This window comes from Rhincodon typus, chromosome 31, assembly GCF_021869965.1.
Source record: "Rhincodon typus isolate 14 chromosome 31, sRhiTyp1.1, whole genome shotgun sequence".
NCBI classification, from domain to species: Eukaryota; Metazoa; Chordata; class Chondrichthyes; order Orectolobiformes; family Rhincodontidae; genus Rhincodon; species Rhincodon typus.
Window position 1 is genome coordinate 931,151 of NC_063362.1, and position 20,908 is coordinate 952,058.

Below are 20,908 nucleotides of genomic sequence, written 5' to 3' on the forward strand. Positions count from 1 at the left end.
GAGCCTGTTTTGATTGGACCGTAGTATTCGGGTTCTGTTTCTGATTGGCTGATATTCTGGTAGCCGGTTCTGAATGGCTGTTGGGGTAATCTTACCCATTGGCTATCACCGAGTGTGAGTGGCAGCGGCAGTGACCAATGAGCCTCCAGGAGTCCCAGCCCCATCAGCACCCTGGACATCATCAAGCCGGAAGTTCTTGTTGTCTACCACGTGGGCAACGTTCAATGTTCTCAGTCTGTTACTAATCCACTGAAGGCCAGGAGAGGCATTGCTGGTGTCTGTGACCCCATGCAATCCAGGGTGAAAATATCAATTAGAAAAGAGCTGATTTCTTTGGAATGAGAATGGATCTGGTTCAGATTCTTTGGAATCAAACTTGCAAATAAGTTGTTTTTTAAATTGAATTAGCTGCTCTTTTTTTTACAATTGAAGTACATTCCCAAAAGTGCAACATAGTGCAAAGAAAGCCAGACTGTTTGGATGACAAAAGGGACAAATTTTAAAATGAAGCTGATAAAGGTACTTATGGAGTCATAGAGCATGGAAATAGACCCTTCAGTCCACCCAGTCCATGCCAAACATATTCCCAAGCTAAACTTGTCCCACGTGCTTGCTCCTGGCCCATATTCCTCCAAACCTTTCCTATTCCTGTACTTATCCAATGTCTTAAATGTTCTAATTGTACCTGCATGTGCCACTTCCTCAGGAAATTCATTCCACACATGAACTACCCCCTGTAAAACAATAAAAGTCTTTTTTTTGAAGTCTCTCTCTCCTCTCACCTCAAAAAAAAATGTGTCCCCTAGTCTTGAAATCCCCTATCCTAGGGAAAATACAGGAAAATACATTAACTCTGTCTATACCCTTCACTATTTTTTTAAACTTCTTTAAGGTGGCTTCTCAACCTCCTAGTGGAAAAAGTCTGAGCCTATCCAGCCTTTCCAGGAGGTTGACTTTACCTCCCTGAAGCTGTTTAAGTGGAAGATACAATTTCAGGCAGGGGACTTGCAGCATCTCTCCCCGTCCCACACTTTCTGTACATTGAATAATGACGAGCTGTGTGAGAAAAAATATCAGGGATTTAGCTATCAAAGTAAACCTGTATTATACAAATTGAAGGGGATGAGAAGAGATAATGTTAACTGAACAGACTTCAGGCTTGGAGAAAAGGCAAGTACCTCGTCAATCTGAATTTTTAAAAATATCTTTTTGTAACGAAGTATTTTATCTGCCACTCAGCCCAGAGATGGTTCTATACCACACCTTATTCATCTTTAAGTAACCTTGCCTCTTGCCTATTGATGGAAGACATGGGAAGCCAAGTCAAATTAACTTGGACAGCCCATGGAAAACCCAATCAACTGGCTGCAGAGTCTGGGAGGGGAGCGACTAGGGAACACTGGCAGTACCTAGTGGTTTCATTCTACAAGTTGTACCTGAAACATAGACTTTACTGCATGATACATGGAGCTGTAAGGACTCGATACAATAGTTGCAGCATGGCTACAGGGGAGATGATGGCTCAGTCGTATTATCGCTAGAGCATTAATCCAGAGTCCCAGATAATGTTCTGGGGACCTGGGTTCAAATCTAGCCATGGTAAATGGTGGAATTTGAATTCAATAAATGTCTGGAATTAGGAGTCTGGTGGGTGACCATTAAATCATTGACCATTGTTGGAAAAACCCATCTGGTTCACTGCATGAAAAAAGAGAACATAAAATATACCTTTAAAGGGAATTCTCTTTTCAGGTGATTAAGATCATTCATCATCAAAGACCTTATGACAATATCCCAAGATGTTCCACAGCAGCATTATAAAATGAAATATTATACAGAGCTACACTAGGACATATTAAACCAGGTGACCAAAAGCTTGGTCAAAATATTAAGGGAGGAATGCAAGAGTTTTTTTTTCATTCCTTTACTGGTAAGCCAGCATATATGCCCATTATTTATTGCCATTTGAACAGAGTATCTTGCTGGACCATTTCAGAGGGCAATTAGGAGTCAACCATATTCCTGCCCTTTAGGGAAGGAAACTGCTGTCCTTCCCTGGTCAGGCCTACTTGTGATCCCGGACCCACAGCGATGTGGTTGACTTTAACTGCCCTCTGGGCAATTAGGGATGGGTAGTAAATGCTGGCCTAGCCAGTGATGCCCACATCCCACGATGAATAAGAAAAGGTCTCTTGGGAAGTTTGTGCATAATCTGTTGAATCATGCAGCTGCAGTACGGTCAGCCTTTATGACAAACCATGTTCATATCAATAATCCTGAGACAATATCCTGGACCTCATTTGTTCAGCAACAGGAGTGTTACAACATTTATTTGTTCACAATTCTGCATTTTGCTTGTTGTTCTGTCACACCTTTAAATATCGATCGAAGTTGTGCTATAAACTCTCAAACCAAATTATACAGGTGAACCTATTTATTTATAACAGGAGGTGGGACGCATGAAGATTGAACTGTTTGCTGATGTAGTGCCAAGGGTAGCAGAGAACATCAGGTATCATACTGCATTTCAATCTCTTCAATAATACTTACTGTAATCATCAATTAATCTTGCTTTATTTATGATTTTTATATTTTTCCTATTTTAGGCAGTTCTGCACTGGAGAATTCAGGTCAGTACTGGTTTGTATTGTACCTACAGTATTTGATCTTGGTTTGATGTTAATAGCTTACCAGGAGGCTCCTAGTGTCACCAATACAAGAAAAAAATTATTCATCTTCTCTTCTCAGCAACCAATCATGTAGTTTCTTTTCCTTCAGATCAGGGAGGAGCAATGGCTTGAATCAGAGGCTGAATCAGGCCTTTTGGTGGTCTCCTGAAGATTAAACATGTCGCTGTTTGTTTTTATATACACATTTTCGCCTGTGCTTCCTTAACTTTTATCTTTCCTGATGTCTGGCTTTTAATACTCCCTGCACTACCAACTCCCCAACCTACTGAAGCCATTATTTTTGAATGAACATGGTTGGTGAGCACTTTTTTTCCTACTGTGAGGACCATTGAATTGAAGCCCATGACTCAAATTGATTGGCCAAGTGAACTTCTCAGCAGTAAAATGCAGCAACCCTGTTTGATTTGTTTTTCTCTTCATCTTCCAGTGCTGGAGATAACAAACACGTCATTCTGACTTAGATCACCAAACTTTAGAGAGTGCAATTGAAAGCAGGGGTTTTCCAACTAAATTCGTTGTCAGATAAGGATAACAACATGGCATTTTGCCCTTTGAATGATTTTTTTTAAGCAACAGAAGCCACTTTTCTCATTCTAATCTGCCTGTTCTCTAGCCACAATACAAACTGCCATCCCTAAAGTGTTTTGAGCATGCTACTCATGCAGTGGACTGAAAACGAAAATGCGTGGTAAAGGAGCGAGGTGAAATGTTTGTTCTACATGCATAGGAAATACTCATGCAGGCCTTCAGATTGTGCTATTGTTTGTTGTTCCCTTATCTTACACTGTTGCCTCAGTTATGTAATAGATTAGGCACCAACCACTAGGGGCTACTTCTGAAATAATGTAACTTCTGTACATCACCTGGATACATACAGTTGTTTGATCTGTGTGTGACCTTGGGTCGGCTTGTAATGATTTTGGATTGTGGCTGCTTTAAATTAGAAACAAAACCGAAAGATTCTTCAAGACGAGTGGTTCATGTCTGTTTACCTTGAATTAATTTATTAACTGCACAAACTGAAGATTTTTCTTTCAACAGGAAGGATGGTGTCCCTATAGGTTATAAAGGAAGTACATTTCACAGGTATGCCATAAATTTTACAACTTTCCTTGAGTTCTGACATAGTTATATTGCTCAATCACGACTTCCTATGAAATAAAAACGGAGCAGAACAGAAGGAGAGTCATATCGCACTGATAGGCTGGACAGCCTGCTCCTCTTCCTGTCGAGCCTGCCCAATACGATCATGGCTGATTGAAGTCCTCTATGCCTTTTACCTCCCCATCCCCCTTACCCTGTACGCCAATGGTAATCTGAAATCTATCAATCCCAACCATAAACATTTCTCAAAGACTGAGTTTCCACACAACTTTGTGGTCAAGAATTACAAAGGTTTACAACACTGAGTAAAAGCACTTCTCCTAATCTCAGATCTAAATGGCATCCCTCTTATTTAGCAATAATGTCTTGAGATAAGAAGACCAAAACCTGCTGAATTTTTTTGAGCATTTTTTTGTTCTTGTTTCTGATCTCCACCATCTGCAGTACTTACTTCTGTTTCCCCCCTCCACAGGACTCTGGATCCCTTAAAGCAGGCTGTGACTAAATTTACTTAAACATTGTAGAGCAAGCCTCGAATTCAACAGAAATCTAACACTAGAATCTGGCTCATTATCATATTGTATCAAACCGTAGTTCAACCAACTTTGGAGTACTGTGTGAGGTTCTGGTTAGTATATTATTAAATGGATACGGAAGCAATGGAGAAGGTACGAATTTACAAAGGTGGTATCAGAAGTGCAAGGTTACATCTATTACAGAATTGTTATGGCACAGAAGCAAGCCATTCAGCCCATCATGTCAGCATCAGCTCTCCCAAGCAGCACTCTTTTTAGTGGCAGTTCCTCCCTTTTCCCTTTAGCCTTGCACATTCTTCCTTTTTGGTTAAGAATCCAATTCCCTCTTGAATGCCTCAATTAAATCTGCCTCCAATGCACCAGACCTTAACAACTCGCTGCCAGGAGGGTTTTCCTTCTCTGCATTGGTGAAGGAAACAATCACTTTAAGTCTGTGCCTCCATCCTTTCATTAATGGAGAAAGCGCATAGACTGAAGTAGGCCCCAAAACTGCTTACGCTATTCCAAATGTGGTCTGGCCGATCTTAGCCTCAGCAATACATCTTTGATCATGTATTCTAACCCTCTTGAAATGAAAGCTAACATTGCACTGCATTGACTGCCAGACTTTAATTTTAAACCAGGCAAGTTTACTGCGATTGGGCAGTCCTGAGAAATGAACCAGTGAATGACCAAGTAAGGAAGTAATACTCTTTGTTTTGTTAGAAGCATAAAATAGAAAACGTTGGACATTGAACTATACAATGGCAATTTTGAGAAACAGAAATACAGATTTATTGGCACCCACACAATGTCAAATTTTCCATAATTTTTGAAGACTTCTACAAAGTCACTTCAGCAATTCTTCAATAATTATGGAGAATTTGACATTGTGTGGGTGCCAATAAATCTGTATTTCTGTTTCCCAAAATTGCCATTGAACTATACAATGTCCAATGTTTTCTATTTCACGCTTCTAACAAAACAAAGAGTATTACTTCCTTACTTGGTCATTCACTGGTTCATTTCTCAGGACTGCCCAATCGCAGTAAACTTGCCTGGTTTAAAATTTCATCAAAGCCTGGCATTCAATGCAGTGCAATGTTAGCATTCATTTCAAGAGGGTTAGAACACAAGAGCAAAGATGTATTGCTGAGGCTGTGTGAGACTCGGCCAGACTACATTTGGAATAGTGTAAGTAGTTTTGGGGTCTGTGTCTAAGGAAGGACGTATTGGCCTTGGAGAAGAACCAGAGGAGGTTTAAAAGAATGATCCCAGAAATCAAGATCTTTTCATAGGAAGAGCAATTGAAAACTCTGGGTCTGTACTCAAAGTTTAGAAGAATTATGGTGTGGGTGGCGGGATCTGATTGAAACTTGCAGAATATGGAGAGACCTGGATAGAGTGAACGTGGAGAAGATGTTTCCATGATTGGAGAGACCAGGACCTAAGGACAACCCTTTAGAAATGAGGTGAGGAGGAATTTCTTCAGCCAAAGGGTGGTGAATCTGTGGAAGTCATTGCTGCAGAAGGCTGTTGAGGCCAAGTCTTTGAGTATATTTAAGACAGATTCTTGATTATTAAGGGGTTAAAGGGTTACAGGGAGAAGGCAGTAGAATGGGGATTGAGAAACATATCAGCCACGATTGAATAGCGAAGCAGACTCAATACACCAAATGGCCTAATTCTGCTGTTATATCTTATAGTGTTAATCAGAATTTACGTGTGCATTCTCCAGTGCAAACCCTTGACCGCCCTGAGTCCACTTGCCAACCAGTCAGTGCTGAGTTCTCATTCGGTATAAATGTTCGTATGCCCCTTGAATTTTTACCCTTGTGAATTATCCTGATAAGTACACGGTGAAAAACTTTGACAAAATACTCAGTTGATTTCCATTGGTTGTAATTAGAGGCTACTTGAAACAGCATTCTCTCCAAATAGAATTACTGACAACGATTTCTTGATTTTTGCTTATGCGGATTCCAAAGGTTGCTGTCAGCTTCAGAGGAGTAACAATGCCGAAAACTGATCATTTCACTGTCATTATCGCTACAAGCCCCAGGCCTTTGTTTCAGGTGTGACCTGTCAAGAACCAGATCAGAATTGCAAACTCCCCATTATATTATGTAGAAAGCAGCAAAAGATGGGGACAAGGATGAAAATACACTAGAGAGGAAATCGAATGACCTGTGAAGACACAGACACAGCATGGATTTACAAAAGGGAAATCATATTTGGCAAACCTACTGGAGTTCTTCAAGGATATAACTAGTAGAGTCAATCAGGAGGAGGCAGTAGGTGTGGTTATTTGGACTTGCAGAAAGGTTTTAATGTGTAAAATCAGAACGCATGAGATTGGGGGTAACGTACTGAGATGGACAGAAAATTGATTAATAGACAGGAGACAAAAAGTAGAAATAAATGGGTCTTTTTCTGAATGGCAGGCAGTGACTAGTGGCGTACCACAGGGATCGATACCAGGACCTCCGCTATTAACAGTGTATAGATTTAGATGGGGCAATTAAATGTGATATCTCAGAATTTGCAGATGACACAACCCTAGGTGGAAGGGTGAGCTATAAGGAGAATGCAGAGATGTTGCAGTGTGATTTGGACAGGCTGTGTGAGTAGGCAAATGCATGGTAGATGAATTAAAATATGGACAAAAGTGAGATTATCCACTTTGGATGCAAAAGTAGACAGGCAGATTATTATTTGAATGGCTGTAAATTGAGAGAGGGGAATGTTCAATGAGACCTGGGCATCCTTGTGCACCACTCGCTGAAAATAAACATTCGGGTGCAGAGGGCAGTAAAGAAGACAAACTGAATGTTAACCTTTATAGCAAGAGGATTTGAGTACAGGAACAGGGATGTCTGGCTGCAATTATACAGGGCATTAATGAGGACATATTTGGAATATTGTGTGCACTTTTAGCCTCATTATCTGAGGAAAGATGCTCTTGCTATAGAGGGAGTGCAGTGAAGGTTTACCAGATTGATTCCTGGGATGGTGTATGAGGAGAGATTGAGTTGGTTAGGATTGTATTGTCTGGAGTTTAGAAGAATGAGCGGGGATCTTGTAGAAACTTCTCAAATTCCAACGGGACCAGACAGGTTAGATGCAGGAAGAATGTTTGTGGTGGGGAAGCCTAGAACTGGGGTCATAGCTTAAGATTAAAGAGTAAACCTTTTAGGACTGAGATAAGAAATTTCTTTACCCATAGAATGGTGAGCCCATGGAATTCACTGCCACAGAAAGCAGTTGAGGCAAAACATCGTGGCTTCAAAAAAGAAGTAGACATAGGTCAAGCCATGATCATATTGAATGGCGGAGCAGACTCGATGGGTTGAATGACTTGCTTCTGCTGCTCTATTCTACATTTCTATGAACTATTTACGAATTTGCTGCAAGGATTGGCACTGGGACCATTGCTTTTTGTCATATATTCATATCCAAATCATTTATGTGAAAGAGAAATGATTAGTAAGTTTGCAGATGACACCAAAATTGGTGGTGCCGTGTGTAGTGAAGGTTATCTCCAAGCAGAACAGGATCTTGATCATATAGGCCAATGGGCCGAGGAGTGGCAGATGAAGTTGAATTTAGATAACTGTGAGGTGTTGCATTTGTAAGGCAAATCAGGGCAGGACTTGCACACTTAATGGTAGGGTCCTGGGGAGTTTGCCAAATAGAGACCTTGGGGTACAAGTTCATAGTTCCTTGGAAGTGGAGTCGCGGGTAGACAGGATGGTGAAGGAAGCATTTTGCTACACTTGCCTTTATTGGTCAGTATATTGAGTACAGAAGTTGTGGCTGGACAGGACATTGGTTAGGCCACTTTTGAAATACTGTGTTCAGTTCTGGTCTCCCAACTATAGAAAAGATGTTGTTGATCCTGAAAGGGTTCAGAAAAGATTTATAAGGATGTTGCTGGGGTTGGAGGGTTTGAACTATAGGGAGAGACTGAATAGGCTGGGGCTATTTTCCATAGAGGTTTATAAAATCATGAGGGGCATGGATAGGGTGAATAGCCAAGGTCTTTTTCACAGGATAGGGATGTCTAAAACTAGAGGGCGTAGTTTTAAGGTGAGAGGGGAAAGGGCAACTTTTTCATTCAATAGGTGGTGCATGTATGAAATGAGCTGCCAGAGGAAGTAGTGGAGGATGGTATGATAATATTTAAAAGCTATCTGGATTGATACATGAATAGGAAGGGTTTAGAGGGGTATGGGCCAAATACTGTTAAATGGGACTAGGTTAATTTAGGATACTTGGTTGGTATAGACAACTCAATAACTAGCTAAATGGTGAATGCATGTATGAACAGCTAAAGCAGTGGGGTTGTGGTGAGTCTGAAATGGAAAGTGGTGGGGTTGTCAAAATGGTGTTTTATTTTGCTAGCTGCTGCAGTCTCCATTGTAGACACCCATTAGCCACGTTCAACGATCTTGGCTAGTTTGATTCTCTCTGTTGTAACGTTTTTCCTATTATTTTATGTTAACATTGCAATAAACATTTCACCACCTTTTTCTGGTCTTTTCTCCAGCAAGTTACTTGCATTTTATCGTTCTTTAGCGCCACAAGCCCTTTCAGGAATGTAATCAAAAAGTAAAATGGTACAAGCTCAAAGAGCTTTATTATACAAAGGACTTAAAAGTAGTAAGGAAGGTGGAGTGGGCAAAGGTCTGGCAGATAGAGGATGATGTTGATAAATGTCAAGTCATCCATTTTGATAGGAATAACAGTAAAATGGACTATTATTTGAACGGTAAAAAATTGCAGCATGCTGCTGTGCAGAGGGACCTGGGTGTCCTTGTGCATGATTTGCAGAAAGTTGGCTTGCAGGTACAAAACGAAATTAAGAAGGCAAATGGAATTTAATCCTTCATTTCTAGCGGGATTGAGTTTAAAAACAGGGAGGTTATGTTGCAACTGTATAAAATGCTGGTGAGGCCACATCTAGAATACTGTGTACAGTTTTGGTCTCCTTATTGGAGAAAGGATGTACTGGCACTGGAGGGGGTGCAGAGGAGAGTCACTAGGTTGATTCTGGAGTTGAGAGGGTTGACTTTGAGGAGAGATTGAGTAGGCTGGGATTATATTCAGTGGAATTGAGAAGAATGACGGGATCTTATAGAAACATAAAATTATGAAAATAATAGATAAAATAGAAGCAGGGAGGTTGTTTCCACTGGCAGGTGAAACTAGAACTAGGGGGCATAGCCTCAGAATAAGGGAGACCAGATTTAGGACTGAATTAAGGAGGAACTTCTTCACCCAAAGTGTTGTAAATCTGTAGAATTCCCTGAATTCTCAGCCATGATCTTATTGAATAGCAGCATGGACTCAAAGGGCCAGATGGCCTACTCTTGCTCCTGATTCTCATATGTCTGTTTTCTTTCTTTCCCTCCTTTTGTTCAGTTTATTTTTACATGCTGTTCATTTGTAATTTTTTTTGAATTCTAACAAGTCCATAGTTCATCTAACTGATCTGTTCCCTGTACAGTGCTGACTGGCTGATTTGAGTATTTCCAACATTTTATGTTTTTGTTTGACTTTTTGGTATTTGCAGGTTTTCATGTATGTTCAAATATGTTCTGTTGTGATTAATTATTGCAGTGCTAGTTTCTATGAAGTAATTGCAACTTCCATTCATCTGCTGCAAAAGAGTCTTTCATTTTTCAGGGTAATCAAGGACTTCATGATACAAGGGGGTGACTTTGTAAATGTAAGTAAGTTATTGAACCAGATTTTGTGGTATTTTCCGAGACAATTACTGCTGACACCTTGTTGGGTATTTGCCACCTTGGCCAATATCTGGGACTAGGTAAGAGTTAGCTTGTTTGAAGTAGCTCATAGACCCAAGACAAAAGGAAACTTAGTGGCAATCTAGTGATCAGTGGTCGAGGATAGAGCACCCGCGCATATCTGCGGAAGGAGTACTCTTTTGAAGTAGGAAGGTTTACTGCGTGATGGCAATAAGTATAAGTACATTTGATCAGGCAAAATTACAAGGGCCTTAGGGAGCTAGTACAGATCTATCTATTGCCTGTAAAAGCTCAAGTAGAATTCCCTGTTTCCACCTATAGGCTGTGTGTGATTTCAGTAGAGTGGGTGGAGCTATGTAACATGAACAGTAATCCCTTTAGAACTATTACCTTCTGTAACTAATAATTAGTGGAGGCAGGGAACAAAGCTGTTTGACCAGGTGGAGGTATCAGAAGTGGGAGGTTATGTGATTAAAAATCTTAAGACTAGTTGGAACACCTGAGCTTGAGCTATCACACACACAGCTGCCAACTTTGTGACCAGCAGGAGTCACTGCTAGCACATGGGGCTGTGTGACATTGATCCAGGCTTGGCTTAATCTGGCAGCGAGTGCAATATACAACATGAAGGAGACTGGGATTTGCCCAAAATTCAAATGTAGGCCACATTCTACGGCAGTTGGAGCTGAATTGAGTAGTGCTTGGGGGTGGGGGCGATTGTTGAGGTGGTGGACTGGAACTTTCATTCTCCATTAGGGCTCAAGAATTCCGAGGTGTGAGTGAGTGCGGTGTAAATGCATCATGAAACAGAACCAGCAAAAATTCAAAACTTGCAATAATGGGGAAAGCTGGATAGACATAATCAGATGGATTTAAATATTATTCTCAACCACCCACCCAAGGTACAGAGGCTTGACCTATGTCCAAGACTGGGCCTCATTAATTTACAGACATTGGATGTGTGATTACCCACAGAAACATTGCATAGCATACAGTGGCACTGGGAAATGGAGCAGGCTGTCCACTCATTATTAATTATATCTATACTGCTGCCTGTCTTATGTCAGGTGAACCTGGTTAAAGGCTCGAATATCTGAGAATTTGTTGCCAACTGAATCCTCCTACTGTAGAAGTCATCCAGGTAGATAAGCTGGAAGTGGCTTAGAGTAGTTGGAAACCCGAAATATCCCTTTAGAGTAAGGCTTAACCTTTATAAGAACGTGTGGAGAGGACATGAAGAGTTGGAAGGCATAGCCTATTGCCAATACCGGATAGCAAATGCAGAAGTGAGCATTGCATAACAACGTGACTGGAATTGCCCATGTCTCTCAAATGCAGCCGTGTAATTTAAGACAAATAACAGCTAGATGCCTACAAGCATGGAGCTAAAGCAAAAATGCTGACGTTGCTGGAAATCTGAAGCAAATACAGAGAACTCCAGAGAAAATCGGCAGGTTTGGCAGCATCTGTGGAGAGAGAGAGAAACAGTTAATGTTTCGAGTCCAATGGCCTTCTGCAGAACTTCAGAACTAATTCTGAAGAAGAATCATACCAGATTACCAACAAGGAACAAGTAAACCACTTGGCCCTTTTGAGTAATAAGATCACAGCTGATCTGATTTTTAAGTTCCACTCTTTATTCCTGCATATCTCCCGATAATTTGTCATCCCCTTAGTAAGCAAGTATTTACCATCTCTGCCTTAAAAATACATAAGGATTCTACATTTGCCGACTAAAGAAGAAAGGAATTCCAAAGACTCTGTCAATCCTTTTGGAGAAAAGATGTTTCCGGTTTTAAATGGGTGCATCCATATTTTTAAACAATGAACCCTAGTTCTCAATTTCCCCAGAAGAGAAAGCTTCCTTTCAATGTCCACCCAGTCAAGTCCTGTCAGGATCTTTTATGTTTCAATTAAGTCACATCTGATTCTCTTAAACTTTAGAGGATTCAGGTCTAGCCTTCACTGAGCTGCTTCCAAGCTTCAACATCCCTCTGTGAGTATGGTGACCGGTACTGAACACGGTACTCCAGGTGCGGTTACACCAAACATCAACTGTTTCTCTCTCAACTGATGCTGCCTGACCTTCTAGTTTCTCCGCATTGTCTGTTTGTTTAAGCACAGAACTTGTGATCATTGTATGGGCACAACTGTTCTTCATCTTTACAAGACATTTGTTCTCCCCAAAGCTGTGGGACCTGATAATTGGACATGGATGCATCCTATCCTTTACCCCTTTATCATTAAGCATTCTTGAAATATTTTATGAAAGTCAGCATTACATAGAAATATGATAGCCCTGTGCTTGGTGTGCGATTTTAAACTTAAAATTGTTAATTTTCTGCATAATCTCTTGAACGTTTATGCTAATGCAGTGAGCCTGTTGCCCACAGGGAGATGGGACTGGTGTATGTAGTATTTATAGAGGACCGTTTGCAGATGAAAACTTCAAACTGAAGCACAATGCCCCTGGTCTCTTATCCATGGTAAGGGAGCTTCAAATTGTTTATGTTACATTCATATTAATGAAAAATGTGTATTTATTAAGAGAAGAAAGAGATTTGCATTTTTCATGACCACCAGAAGTCCCAAATGATTCATTGGCAGTGGAGTGTTTTTGAAGTGTAATTATTGACGTGATGTAGGAGATGCATTGAGATCCCACAAACAGCAATGTGATCAACTCCAGCTAATCTGTTATTAAAACATAAATACTGCCCAGGCCAATGGGCTTTCACCCATATTCTTCTTCAAAATAGTGCCATGGGGTCTATATATCCACCCAAACAGGCAGATGGGGCCTGAGGTTAATATCTGAAAGACTGCACTTCCAAAAGTGCAGCACTCCTTCAGAATGCTGTGGAGTATCTGCTGAGTTTTTTTTTTGCACCCAAGCCGTGCAGTGAAACTTGAACCTGATGGCGGGAAATGTGAAAAGCTGCTTTGAAACTTTTCTTTTTATGTGTTATACTAACCAGGACTTTTTTGTGCGTGTCTAACAGGCAAACAGTGGCCCAAATACAAATGGTTGTCAGTTCTTCATCACATGTTCTAAATGTGATTGGCTTGATGGGAAGCATGTTGTTTTTGGTAAGGAAACAGAAATCTGTCTGAAAGATTTCAGGAGTGGTTGTTGTTCTGGGAACATGTCTATTCTTTAGAGTCAGTACAAAAATGAATCATGCATTAAGTACAAGAAGGACAAATTTCCAGATTTTGTATCCAATTTTATCAATAAAACCAGATGATCAAATTCTGTCTCGGGCTCCTCCTCAATAACTAAAGTTAACCAGCTTGTGGTGGATTTTGGGAGTACTAGGTAACCTGGAGTGTAACTAACAGGTGAAAAATCTGTTTCAGTAATGCCAAGTACCTTCTCAAAGTGGCTATTTGCTCCCTGGCAAGTGAATGATATCAGGTGAAATGTGGCATTGTCTTACTCCTGACTCTGCCACCATCCAAACTTTTAACACTTAGACTGCGGTTCACTGGATAATGATTATGAGCAGGAATCCTGATCAACTTCCCACAAGCTAATCTGGGGAAGCTGAGGCCAAAGGTAGCACCTTTAGTGTCATCAGGCTCTAGTTTTAAATAGCTTTCATTTTAAGATTATTGATGACTGTAACTTCTTGCAGATTGCACACCAACAATTTTGGAATTCAACTTCCAAAACTGCAACAGTCTTCATAATGTTGGGAAGGCAGACAGCTGTTCCTGTTCATTGCAGATCTGACAATTCTCATTTGTGGAAATGAGAATGTTTCCAGAATTTTTTTACAGAAAATCAGCGTGTCCATATTAAAGAAGAAAATGTTTAGCATTGTTACTCTTACTCATGTATTTTAATACTCCTGCTCCGAGTATTGATGTGACCTGCTCATAGGGCAATGCCAATGGTATTTTAAATGTTCTGAACAGAGTGGCTGTTGCATGTTTTTCTGTACTCCCTGTGGGTACAGGCTTCCAATCACTGATTGCAGTGCAAAGCGTTTCTACACACTTGTCAGCATAGAAAAGGCCAAGAATTCAGTGTGCAGAAACTTAGCCACTTGTTCATGTTCACTTACATTTTATTGCCCCTTCCTTGGAAGGTTACTCTATTTATTTAGCCTCTTGAAGGAACCAATACCTTTTTAAAAATCTTATTTTATCCAGGTAAAATAATTGATGGATTGCTTGTAATGAGGAAAATTGAGGTAAGCAATTATCTGTTTTGGTAATATTTATTGCTGCAAAGCAAATACTGTCGCTAAGTTAAACATTTGCTGTACAAACAGTGTTCAGGTGCAATCTGCTGCTAAATGTTTTTCATTTGCATCTAATGTACACACATATTTCAGCAAAAAAAAATTCCATGGATTTTTCAGTGAGGACCAGGGCAGGGGACAGTGTGGTTAAGATGATCATTCTTTCTTGACTCCAATAAATAAATACAGCCTAGTAATTGGAATATGAAAGATGGACCAAAAAATGTTCATGCACATTAATCATTTAGATTCTTCCGAAACATCCATGTGTAATTGCATTTGTAAATTTTTCACCACGCCTCCCAGGGGCATGTAAAATTTTGAGAGAATAGAACTCTGAGAAACTCCACAGATGCCTCCTTGGGCCTGCAAGTGATTGAGTTCAAAATATTCCATTGAGATCTTGATATAATATTATACCAAAACAAAACATTGCATTTACTGGAAATCTGAACCAAATTCTGTTGATAGATCACACTTGAAATGTTGACTCTGTCTCTTCGCAGATGCTGCCAGATCTGCTGAACCTTTCCACATTATCTGCTTTTATTAGCTTTGACCCACTGCATTCCAAACGTAGTTTTATGAGCCAAGCAATGTTGAATGAAAATGTTCCAAGAATTAGTGTCAGCATCATTTCTGCAATAGAACTTTTAGCCAGGTATTCATCCACCCCTTTTTAAAGAAACCGCTTTGTATGGCTTTCTTAAATAATGTTGTTCTTTCCTCTGCTCACATTCTGAATTATCTTCCTATCTTTACGCTATGTCCAAAGGCAGCTAGGTGATTCATCAAATCCTCCATGTAACCAATTGCAAGCAGGCGTGTGATACTACCTGCAAGTGTTGTGCCAGTTTTCTTTTCTGTCCTTCTCCCTGCCCAAGGAGTATCCCACGGTCTCTGCTTGTTGTATCTTGTACAACCCTGCAAATCTACGCAGGCTAATCGTAAAACTAAGATCATGATAATAAGTTACCTGCTGCTAGTTGCAACTGTGGCTAATTTAACTTGCCATCCATTCACTGTTGCTGTCTATAATCTGTATCACCATTATCGTTCCTGGAACGGGGATTTGAAGTTGTTGTTGTATCAAAGATAGGAATACACCAGCATCCCATCTTCACCAACACAAAGGATTTTTTGAGTTGCATGCACACACATTCAGTACCTGGAACTTGGGCACTTCCAACCAGCTTCTAATGTCCTGCTGACTCTTACCAAGTGCTAAATGCATTGACCTGCTTTTATTTTCACTGCAGCCTCTAAAGAAACACCGTTACTTCAGGCACCAATTCAGATTATATCATCTTCAATGTTTAATTCCTACTATTGCACAGAACCAATCTAACCTACTTCTTCATTTACGCCATCATATGATGCCTTGGGGAAGTAATTAATTTACAATTAAAGAGAATAAAAGTAAAAATGATGAAAATAATGTAGTGCTGAAACAATGCACAGGAGCTGTGTCTATGCACTGACCCTGCAGTGCGAGACACCAGTGAATTATTGTTCCCATTTAGTCAGTGTTTTAATCACTGGAATACACTCGAAGGTGATGACAGCAGTTTAGTTAGATTTATTTTTTTTCTCCACCCATCACTTTCCAATCTTTTCAAAGAAGTAGTTAATTCTTGGAACTTCCATTTATTGCCTGTCCGTAATTGTCCTCGGAAAAATAGCTGCACCCTTCACTGATGATATGCATGATGTACTTGGTCCCATGTGGCTGGTGGTGAGATCCAGGATTTTTGACCCAGAAGTTATAAAGCGATGGTGATATATTTCTAAATCAAGACGACGTACCTTGGAGGTGAAAATGTTGCCATACACCTGTTGCTGTTGTGCTTCAGGGTGGTGAGAGACAGTGGACTGTGGTGCTTTTGAAGAGACTGTGGCAAGTTACCGCATTAAAACTTGTTTAGACAGGATAAATGCTTAACTTGTGCATAAAGCAGCATTGAACAAAACACTGTTTTGGATGCTGTGGAGCTTCTTGACTGTTTTTTGTAGTTATAGCTAGCCAGGAAAATGAAGAGAATCTCAACACAATCCAGATTTATGCCTTGTCAATGATGGAGAGGCTTTGAGGAGTCAGAATTTCAACCAGTCACAACTGAATGCCCAGTCTCTGGCCTATCCCCTGCCATCTTTACACTGCCCCCAGACCCACAACTGAACAAAATAATTTTCTTTGTTACTAGATCATTCCCTGTGCCCTTTGCTCCTTGTGGCTCAATCTGTTTTGCAGTCATCACCTGCATCAATCCTGGCCCAGTGTCATGACTCTCTCACCCTCAAACTGTTTGCCTCATTAGAAACAAAAACGGAAGTTGCTGAAAAAACTCGGCAGGTCTGGCAACATGTGTGGAATGAAGTCAGAGTTAACGTTTTCTAAGTTTTTTTTAGGTTTTTAGCTTGATTAGAACACTGAACTTTGTTTTGGCTCCTCTTAAGCAGCCATTTGAAAGTTCAATCAGTTAATGAAATTGTGACTATGAGAATAAAACAGTGTTCTCTTTCAGAAAGCTTTATTGTTCATTATTAATCATTTATAAAACATCTGCCCACAGAATGTTCCTACTGGACCCAGCAACAAGCCGAAACTTCCTGTGGTAATTGCACAATGTGGAGAAATGTAGAGTTTACTGAAACAAAAGAAGAATCCAGTTCTTCGCTATTTAAGAAGTGTAAAGTGACCCGCTTTATGACCTGCACACTATTGTGCTGGCGTTCAGAGGCCAGAGGTTTAAAGTATTAATGAGCACAATCTGGGATTTTGACAACCAGGTTTATTTTAACCTGAGACCTAGGTGAATAGAAAATTTCTGTACTATGAATAAGCTACTCCAAAACCATTTCCCTCTTAAAAATAAAAACATCATTGTAGTAGAGTTCTTGTTTAGAACCTCAGCTTGAGACACAAATTTGCCCTGGTGAACAGCTAGATTTTGAGTCTCCCGGAGCATTTTTTTTCTGGAAATACATTCATCTATATACAAAGTCCAGTGAGTCTCTGTAAGTGAAATCTGAATTTAATTGTCTTTTTAACAACTAAGACATCAAATCATTTATTTTTGTTTTTTGAAAAGCAGTTTGTACTATCTGCCAAATTTGTAAACTTCCCATTTAAGGAGAACAGGATGTCAAGAATATTTTTGCAGCTGTCATGATTTGTAATTTTATATTTCAGTTTCAGTTTATATTTACTTTTCTTTTGAACCTTAAGAATTATGTATACCATTACATCTGAAATAAAACTTTTGGTTGAATGTTACTTAGTGAGTGAGTGATAAATCCCAGTATTAACCATTTCATGGGCTTCTTTATATGTAAGTTTTGGAACCAAAATGTTGTATGAATGAGTGAACATCTGAATTTCATTAGTCTCTGTTTTCCACAACTAATGCATTTTAAATTTTTGATTTCTGGTTAAGTACAAGCACTGGAGCAATAAAAAGGGATCTGGCCCAAAATAACTGGACAGAAGTTAACAAATAGACTGATAGAAGTTGTCAAATATAAAAATACGAAATAAATGTTTTCATAAGGCCAAATATGGTTACAACGAAGAATGAGTTTTAGCTAATGAGAGAGTTTAATACTAAATTGAACTGGTGTAGAAAAGAATTACTAACAGTACATTTACTTATTTGGTATTATAAAACTTGAGTATCGTTTGAAAAAATATTAATTTTGTAAGAGCATTCATCAGGGCAATTCTCAAGAAACATCCAATATAAAAAGAAAACAGCATTTATAATGTAAGATAGAGAGATGGTTAGTTTGCAAGTGGACTCTGGTAGACAAATTGCCATGAAGAATGCACCAGTTAATGATGACTGACAGTTCATTGCCAAGCTTTGTCTAAGTTTTAAACCAAGCAAGTTGATTCTTAATTGGTTATGGCATTGCCATGCAAAATAAACCAGTGAGTAGCTAATAACCATTTTCTGAGTTGAAGTAGGTGTATTGTATGTACCTGATCTTTCTGTCTGCAAAGAACAGGGCCCTGTGTGTAAATATATGTAACTCCCACTACTGGAAAGTAGCCACACTGACAACCTGACAGACAACCTTTATAGTTAGCCAATCAACCATCTGTGCTGTTTCATTTTTGTGTAAGACATCCAGAAGTACTTTTAACAAGTGTCTTGAAGAAGCTTATTAAATGCCATCTGAAAATCCATTTGACTCCCACTATCCTTTTGTTTTTCCAATTATCTCTTCAAAGAGCTGTTAAATTGATTGAATTGGCAGAAATCAATCCTTTCCCTCTGCCCTTGTTAAATGCATGCCTTTCAAAATACTCAATGTTACCTTGAAATATGGATTTTCAAGATCTGTTCCCAATAAGTGTTATTCTGACTGGTTGGTAGGTAATCTGATGTAGACAATAAAGTATAGCAGCAGAATTAGGCTATTCAGCCCATTGAGTCTGCTCCACCATTCAATCATTGCTGATATGTTTCTTAACTCCATTTTCCTGCCTTCCCACCCCTCCACCCCATAACCCTTGATCCCCTTATTAATCAAGAACCTATCTATTTCTCTTAAAGTACCTGAATGATTTTGCCGCAGAAGGCTGTGGAAGCCATGAGTTCCACAGATCCACCACCCTCTGACTGAAGAAATTCCTCCTCCTCTCAGTTCCCATCACTCTGAGACTGTGCCCTCAGGTTCTCATCACTCAACTCGTAAAAAATTGTCACTTCCACTATCTAGGCCTCTTAGTAGTCCAACAGTCATGTCAAGGCTTCCTCACCACTATCACACACCACCCCCCCAAAAAAAACTGCCCCGACAATCCCACCGAGTACAGAGCCAGAGATCTCAACTGCTCCTCAAATGACAAGCCCTACATCCCCGGGAGCATTCTTATGAAGCTCCTCTGGCCCTTCCAAGGTCAGCATGTCCTTCCTCAGATGTAGGGCTCAAAACTGCACACAATATTCCAAAAAGCAGTCTTTTTGATTATTTTTTTTTATAAGAATGCGAAGCTGTTAAAGTGGCAAAGCTCTACATCTATAGCATAACATTTGTATTTGAGAGCTTGTGGCTAGACCATTTGCTTAAGCTTTCTCTAATACTTTGCCATAGCCTAAGATATACACGATCAGGACTTGTTAACATTTCCATCTCAAGTCCTGCACAGTTGTTTAACAATTCCTTATCTACAATTATTGCTAACAGTTGTCCATTACCTTAATTGCACTGTCTGTAGAAAATAAGACAAAATATTTAGTAATCACACTGTACTTTACACCGTTTGACTGCTGTTGTCTTCCTGGAGTGACTTCACTAATATTCCCATTATTTAGATCCGAGAATAGCCTGTACTATTTCTTTATATTATATTATTATTATTATTATTATCATATTATTTTGGCCCATATTTCCTTTTTATCTTTTTTTTTGTAATCCTAACCCTTCTAATCTCACCCTTAAAATCTCAAATTTCTTTGTGGCTTTCTAATGTACTCTTAATCCTGGAAAAGAAGACATTGTGTTGAAACAATTTGTTTTGCACTCTTCAAGACAATTTACAAGAAATACCAGGTGAAGGGAAAGCAACGTTTATACTTTGAGGGAGAGTGAGAGGTATAGATAAGAAGGAGCTTTTCCCTCCTCCCATTGCTGGAGGAATCAATGACCAGGGGACATACAAGGAGCAGGACATTTAGAGGAAAAATCTAGAGCAAGGCTATCGACCAAGTGCTAGAAAATGGGATTAAAATAGGTAGTTGTTTTGACCAGCACAGACCTGATGGGCTGAAGGATCTTTTTCTGTGCTGTATATCTCTGAATCCAGTGCAGATTCATAGGCAATGGCGAATACATGGGTTAATGATGACTAATGTTATAAGTCAAACTTTGTTTTAATTTTAAACCAGGCAAGTTGACTCTTAATTGGTTAAAGCCTTGCCCTGAGAAGTGAACTGGAGAATAGCTGTCACCTGGTTTGCTGAATTGAAACAGGCACTGTGTATCATAAAAGTAGAGTTATGGGTTTTGCTTCAATTGCTCATTTATTGCATTATCTAGAAACCCTCAAACAATTGAATGTAGATTGCAACTTGAAACTGATCAACATACATTTCTTATTTTGATATGTTGAAGAAATATAGAGGCTGTTTAAACATCGTTACAATGCACTTATCATCCCATTTTGTAGTCTGAAGTGATTTGGGTAATAAGAGAAGCAGCGGTGAAGTTGGTCATATTTTATACTCTGTTTGATTGTGGTCAGTGGATTCAGGAACCTGCTAACTGGAATGATGGTAATTGAAATCTTTAAAATACAAGTCTGCAGCACAGAATCAAGTTCTTTTTTAATTCATTCACAGGATGAAGGTGTTGCTGGCTAGAGCAGCATTTATTGTCCATCCCTAATTGCTCAGAGGGCAGTTAAGAGTCAACCACATTGCTGTGGGTCTGGAATCACATGTAGGCCAGACCAAGTAAGGATGGCAGTTTCCTTCCCTAAAGGAAGCAATTGAAAAGTGAACCAACTGATTTGGTCATTCTGTGCAGGTGGTCTGAATTCAACAATTTTCATTTCAGCTCTCTGACTGAGG

The 20,908-nt window shown here is 39.6% G+C and overlaps 1 protein-coding gene across 1 annotated transcript; it reads left to right on the plus strand.

Moving 5' to 3' along the window:
* Positions 1-934: 934 nt before the first annotated feature.
* ppih (peptidylprolyl isomerase H (cyclophilin H)) lies at positions 935-17,607 on the plus strand. Its single transcript, XM_020533911.2, has 9 exons — positions 935-1,170; positions 2,448-2,512; positions 2,607-2,630; positions 3,732-3,776; positions 9,998-10,040; positions 12,474-12,566; positions 13,083-13,170; positions 14,239-14,279; positions 16,904-17,607. Exons 2-9 carry the CDS (start codon positions 2,460-2,462, stop codon positions 16,970-16,972), a joined length of 456 nt encoding a protein of 151 aa, XP_020389500.2. The 5' UTR covers positions 935-1,170; positions 2,448-2,459; the 3' UTR covers positions 16,973-17,607.
* Positions 17,608-20,908: the final 3,301 nt, after the last annotated feature.

What these genes read in the sequence shown, in the direction of transcription:
- ppih (XM_020533911.2), top strand. Translation starts at nt 2,460, where the DNA reads ATGAAGATTGAACTGTTTGCTGATGTAGTGCCAAGGGTAGCAGAGAAC. An exon ending in AAGGGGGTGACTTTGTAAAT is followed by an intron (nt 10,041 to 12,473) that starts GTAAGTAAGTTA and finishes TGTTGCCCACAG; the next exon opens with GGAGATGGGACTGGTGTATG. An exon ending in TGGGAAGCATGTTGTTTTTG is followed by an intron (nt 13,171 to 14,238) that starts GTAAGGAAACAG and finishes TATTTTATCCAG; the next exon opens with GTAAAATAATTGATGGATTG.